At 34.0% G+C, this 6,971-nt stretch overlaps 1 protein-coding gene across 1 annotated transcript; it reads left to right on the top strand.

The window, feature by feature from the left end:
* The first annotated feature begins 621 nt into the window (after positions 1-621).
* LOC124844105 (uncharacterized) lies at positions 622-1,136 on the top strand. Its single transcript, XM_088107734.1, is given in 3 exon segments — positions 622-726; positions 818-843; positions 846-1,136. Coding segments are annotated over 3 exon segments (393 nt in total). The 5' UTR covers positions 622-650.
* Positions 1,137-6,971: the final 5,835 nt, after the last annotated feature.

Genomic DNA, 6,971 nt, shown 5'->3' with positions numbered 1-6,971 from the left:
TTATACACCACCACACAAAGAAACACATTATGCCCCTCCTCATGAGAGATTTCAATTATACACACATGGACTTGTCCCAACCACACTTCATCTCTTCTCTTCACTAATTTAAAGACCAACTCCCATTCAGCTGATTGAAGTTTAAGAACATAAGTGAGTTCAATTCAATCTCATTATAGTTTAAGACTTCAGAAGCAGCTATTATCTGAAATCTTTTTCAAAATTAAATTTATCCGACTAAAAGTTTTATCTCTCCCTTTATATTTCCACCCAAAAACACACCTAAATTTGATGAACCCTAAGAGAAATAAGGCCATAATATGTGTGATAAATAAGGGTATGGAACAGAAGCATTAATGTTCCATACCAACACATTGACACCGGCATCTCACAACTTATTGCTGTGTGAGTGTGGATGGCGACAATTTCGATATATATATATATATATATATTGTCTTGAAAAACCGGAAAAAGATGAACAAATGAGAGACATGGTCATGAGCACACTGAGCCTTAGTTGTTAATTTTCCTTTAGAGTACCCACTCTGTCCCCACCACTTTCTAATAATTCATTAAAACCCCTTTCCAACCATTTCCCTCCTTATAAATCATCCCAATCTTTCCTTCTTTCTTCCAATACTTTCAACAACATGGAGATTAAGTCTACCTTAACCAACTGTTTCCTTCTCTTCTTTCTCATCCTTGCTCTCTCTCCTTTCTCAAGAGGTTTTCTTTTTACTGTATCTCTCTATTACTTACATGCATGTTTATATGATAACACTATTTAACTTAGGATGTATTGATTGTGAAGTTATAGGGGAATCTGAAGCATTGCATTTGGAGCGATATATGAGATTGACTATAGGGGTCCCGAGACACACTCTTCGATTATTCCTCCTCCTCATCACTTTCATATTGGTAAGCCACATTCATCTACTCCTCAAAAGGGCTCACATACAGGAACTAAAGCTTTGAGGGATTACAGTTACCCAGAAAACTCAATTGGTTCAAAACTTCCCATCCACATATACCAACATATAACAACGAAATTTCACCATCAATTCATCATAGATCCATCAATTCCCACCAATCTTTCATCATATAATTTAATCAAGATTCAAATATCACAGTTGTAGTCAAAAGATCCATTCAAATCAACTTCTTAAAATCATACCATGCAAAATCTCAATTCCTCATTCTCAAATCTTTAATACCTAACTTCCACACATAAGAAACTACATACTCATCAAGTAAATTCTGCACACAAAAAAAATAGAAGAGATAAGTTAGCTCCCCTTACCTCTTAAAGACTTTAACACCTTAAACTCTTCTTCAAAGAGAGCAATTCCTCCTCTCCTTGCTAGACCAAGTCAGCCTCCACACTTAGCATATTTAGAATTTTCGTTCACCTCTCACCAAGGACCTCTCTACTCTGCCCAAAACTCCAAATCTAATTTGGAATTAAAAGAAATGCTTCCTAGACACCTAAGGAACCATGGTCTTGTTATTTAGTAATGATAAATTAATAAATGACAACCAACCTCTCCTTTCCAACCCCAAAACATGGAAGGAATGTCTGAAAGGGTCCGTAAAAATATTCGCATGAAAAAAAACGCAGCCACCCATCATGTTTTGTCGCAATTTGCAAAAGTGGACATACTGTCACCATCGGACGCCCTGGTAGAAGGGTACTGGGTGTAAGCTTCCTGGCGGCAAAACTTTCACAACTTCAACAATCCGGTTGAACCCCTTCCCGAAGTTGAAAAATTGCGTATGAGTACTCAAATTGAAGCTCTTGAGTTTACTATACAATGCAAAAAGAATCAACTCAATTGATAATTTCTACAAAGTGTTAAAATTAAAATAGTAAAGCATGTCAAACTTGACAACACTTTATTTTACATTATAACTTAAACTTTTTACTACTTGGTAAATTCTTGAGGTTGTAGGGTCTTACATTTGACGTGAAGGGAATTAGAGTAGTTGGGAGCATTAATGGTGTGCTCTTAATAGAACATCGAAGATTGTGGGGGCTTCGACGCTTTCTTCTTCAGAAAGGTGGCGCACTTTTTTATGTTTTTTCTTTTTGTTTATAACCTCTCATAGAACGTCGAAGTCTGTGGGGCTTGGACGTGATGGGAATTGAAGTAGTTGGGAGCATTAATGGTGTTCTCTTACCAGAGCATTAATAGAACGTCGAAGTCTGTGGGGCTTCGATGTTTTTTCTTTTAGCCAAAGGTGGCGCCCTTTTTATTCCTTTTTCTTTTTCCTTTATAACCTCCCATAGAACGTCGAAGTTTCGGGCCTTGGATTGAAATTTTTTCTTTTTACTTCTTCCTTGATCGATTCAATTTAGTAGTGTACTGAAATTTGCACTTTTAAACTAGTGATCAGATTTTGATCAATATCAGACATGCATAATCTTCTCTTCTCAACTTGATTGTGGGTTAGTCCAGACAAAATGCAATCAACATTCACAATTCACAAAAACCAGTACATTTCATTTCATTTATATTATACCAAATGCAGTACATTCATAATTAGGGATGGCTTAATAAGCCATGATTACAAAAGAAAAAAAAAACTTTGAAAACTAGTCCCTATTCTGATCAAGACGATTCCTTTGAATCTTCATTAGTTGACTCATCATAAAAATGCTCAGTTTCAAAGCTAATTTTGATTCCATTCTTATTTAGCACATCTACCTTCTTCTACAGTCTGAAAAGAGTTTTTTCAACTCTCACAACCCTTTCAGATGTCTTCCTAAATTCATCAACAACATACTTCTCAAAATCAGTTTGTGAAATGAAGGCAGTATGATCTTCATCAGGAGTAGGTGGACTTCCAAGGCATATAACAACAATTTGCTCATCTCTGAAGAACCATCCATTCACAGTCTTTTTCATCTTAATACAAAAAAAACTTGTTTTACCAATTTCGTGTGACTTCTTGCACACAAGTCTGTCTTCTTCAGATACATCTGATAACTATTGAAAAACCGTTATTTTTATACTTAATTTTGATATTAAAAACACCCTTCAAACACAATGATTTCGTTTACAAGTCTTAATTAATCAAGAAATCATATGAAGGTTTAGGCCCTGAGTCTCCAGGGAAACGATACTTGGTCTTACCAATTATTATTACTTGATACGATTGGATACACTTGCCGAAGTGTTAACAACATCTACTCCTTGGAGTACCAGCACCATGTTGATAAATACTCCATATGCCAATTTGTGTGCATAATTAACTCCTGCACCAACCATTTGGCCTTTTAGTACCATAACCTAGTTGGTTGGGATTCTAGTCTTGATAGCATTCAACAGAAATACACCTTTTGTTGTCATTCTGTCATGCCCAAATCTTCCAGGCAGCAATATCCAAGCGAGGACATAAGAAATCATTTTCTCCTCCTTGTTTAAGCCATCATGTAGGTAGAACTTATCCACATTGTACCTTCCTAGATATCTTAAGCAGTTTATATATATATATATATATATATATATATATATATATATATATATATATATATATCGTTGTTAGCTAGATGTTTGAGTCAAAATCATGGATATGAGAATCCAAACCTTTAGCTTTAAGTCTAGTAATATTTGACCAAACATTATCGTCAATAATAATGTTAACACCTTTTACCCTTGAGTGAATAACCCCATTTAGATCCCTCAAGTTTGTGTAGAAAACCTCTACCAAATTTGGATAGCAATCTCCTTTCATCTGGACAAAATCAGTAAGCCCTTAATATGAAATCAATTCTTGAAAAACGAATCCTTCTTTCCTGAACAGTTGTGGGTCCCGATACTTGTGCGGAACTACAGTTTTTATATCTCTCAAACTTAAAAACTTTCCTCAGATCTCTTCATCACTTATCCATATAGATGGGTTTGCATTTCTTGTAACCCGAACAACCTTCTTTTTTCTTCTTGATGATGATGATGAAGAAGCCATATTTGAATAGAATTCTCGGAATGTCTTTCACAATCTAGGGTTTTTAACTTCTCAGTTTCAAAAATGACAAAGGACACATCTTTCTTACATTCATTAAAACAAATTCCACGTCGAATACAAGGTAAATTCAACATGATATTTAAATAAAACGTCAAAGATCCATACAATTAGACGTTTTATGGTGGTAAATATTTAAACCAGCACGCCATTCTTTTATTCTTTTTTTCTTTTAAACCACCACAGTGACATCGAATTCTACAGGGGTTCGACATACTAATTGTCAGCTGGAAGCCAAAGAGTTTCTCCTCTTTTAATTATTTTTTCTTTTTTCTTTTAAACCACCAAGAGTACGTCGATTTCTACGGGGCTCCGATGTACTATTGATCAGCCACAAGCCAAAGAGTTTCTCACTTTTTAATTCTTTTTTCTTTTCTCTTTTAATTTTAAACCACTAAGAGAACGTCGAACTCTATGGAGCTTTGACGTTTTCTTCTTCAGCCAGAAGCCAAAGGTCGAACCCTTTTGTTTATTTTTCTTTTCCCTTTATATCCTCCCATAACCTCCCCTATCATTATATTTTAAGATAAGATTAACACTTTTTTTATATTTTTATAGTATAAATTTGTATGAGTTTGTCTTGTAATATATACATATTATAAAATATAAGAAAGATTCGTGGGTGAAATTTAAAGAGAATAAAACATTATTTCTTTAAAATATTTTATTAATTTTGATATGGAAAATAATAATAATAATAATTTGTGAGAATTGAGATTTAGTTATAGACTGTGTGGCCAATTCGGAGAAGGAGTGCAAAGAGATGCCATGATGTCTCTTCGAGATCAAGTTCGAATTCACACTCAAGCAAGGATCCAGATTCGGATCTCTCCGTGTTTACAATGCAATGAGGTGCAGCAATGTTTGATTTAGAGGTAGAGAAAAGTCGGAAAAGAAGTAAAGAAAAAAAGTCTTTTGGATTTTTTGATCGAGGGTTTTGTGTTTGGACCAATTTTCCCGCCTCTTTTTGGGAAAGAATCCTGTGTAGACCATGAAAACTGAGGCACACTTGTAAATGGTAACCACCAGATATACTGATAAGATAAGTAAGAGTTAGATGTTTTTGCATTTTAGTCAACTTTTAAAATTACAAAATAAGACTGATCTTGGTTTAAAAATTATAATCAATTATGGTAGTAGATTATAAGTTTTAAATTTGAGTTATATAAAATTTTTCATTGAGATTGTAGTGTTATAATATAAAATTTTTCATTGACATTGGAGGGCTATAATATTAAATTCTATTTTATATAGATCACAATTTTACTTAGGGATTTTCGTTTAGAAAATAGTTAGAACTCATAAATTTCAGGAAAGTATATGAAAAGAAGAATTGCATACGCGCTTAAGAATGCAATGTAATTTGAAAAAAGTTATCTGTGTAAGAGCCGCCAATGTTTTATGCTCTTCACGTGTTGACTCAATGATTGTGAAAAGTTTCTTGTCTATAATTTAATACCCACTCAATTTTATTAGATTTCTCATATTTTTTTGTAAAAAAGTTAACAAATATAAAAAATGAAAAATAGCCTACACCCTAAATATTTATTAAAATACATATGCTTTCATAAAGGTTAGAATTCACCTTCCCAAAAATACGAGAAAGGCTAGCATTCACCTTCCCAAAAATCCTAGGATTGAAGGTTTAAAATAGATTATTATGGACAAAAATTGAAACAGATTATTATGGAGATGGTTCTCTTGGACTAAGGATTGAGATAGGTGATAACAGTTGAAAAACTATTATTTTCATGCTTTAAAATGATATTAAAAGCAAACTTTAACATTCAGAAACTAGCTTGAAATCATGCTTTTGGTTATATTTTCAAAACTAAGAGAGCTGGACATGTTTATGATTGATTTAAGTGTTTTATGCAGGTTTTAAGGTGAATTTAGTGAAAGAAGTTAAGAAGGATAGAAATGGAATCAGAAAAGACATCAAAAAATGTAAAAGGAGAAGTCGAAATTACAGCTCAACGGCAGTTTACCGCTGAGCGGCACTCAGGAGCTCACGTTGGATCCGCTGAGGGGTGAAAATGCTGCTGAGGGGAAGAAAACAACTCACGCACTTACCGCTGAGCGACACTATTTTGAGCTTGGGCCTAATTTTCTGTATATTTTAGAATAGTATATAAGCTTTAGGACGTCCTAGGGTTTGTATCTTTGGGAGAGACGAAGCAAACACTCTCTTTTCCACCCCTTGAAGGAAGATCTTGGATGCTCAGGCTACCTCCTCATCTTTCTAGGGTTCTATCTTTCATTCTTTCATTATTGTTCATCTAGTTTCACCATGAATATGGTGAACTAAACCTTGTATTGTTGTTGGGGAATCAATGTAGTCTTGTGAAACTCTTATATGTGGAATTTGTTTTAACATCTTATTTTTAAGACTTATGCTTTCTTTCATCATTAGTTAGGGTTTTTCCTCTTTGCTTAAAGCTTGCTTTGTTTAACTCATTCATTGCTATGATTATTGATTTTGTCGATATGGGAACGTATGGGGAAATCTAGATCTGGGGAATTTCTCCCAATAGCATATTGGTTGCCGTTAAGCTCCTACACTTAAGAACTAATTACTAGGAATGCTAGGAATTGTATGAACTCGTAATTAAGGATAGGCCTTCTTGCAAGGTGATTTAGAGAGTGGCATTATCATTGATGAAAAGAATGATGAATTCCTAAAGTATATGAGAGTGGATAAGATGAAATTGATAACCCCAACAACATACTCATCCATCTAATTCATTGAAGTGTTTGTATTCTGTTTTTCTCCATTGATCAAATTCATGCATACATATTTAATTACTGTCTTTTGCATTTAAAGCTAAAGTCAATTTGTTCTTAAGTCTTAAATAATCAACAAATCATATAGCTAAACTAGGTCGTGAGGCCTTTGGGAAAATGATACTTGGTCTTACCTTGTTTTATTACTTGATACGATTCGGTCA

The sequence above is a fragment of the Vigna umbellata genome, chromosome 2 (genome assembly GCF_029865625.1).
Source record: "Vigna umbellata cultivar VRB3 chromosome 2, Vumbellata_1.0, whole genome shotgun sequence".
Classification (NCBI taxonomy): Eukaryota; Viridiplantae; Streptophyta; class Magnoliopsida; order Fabales; family Fabaceae; genus Vigna; species Vigna umbellata.
Note: the sequence above shows the minus strand (reverse complement) of the source record. Positions and strands in the feature narration are given on the sequence as shown.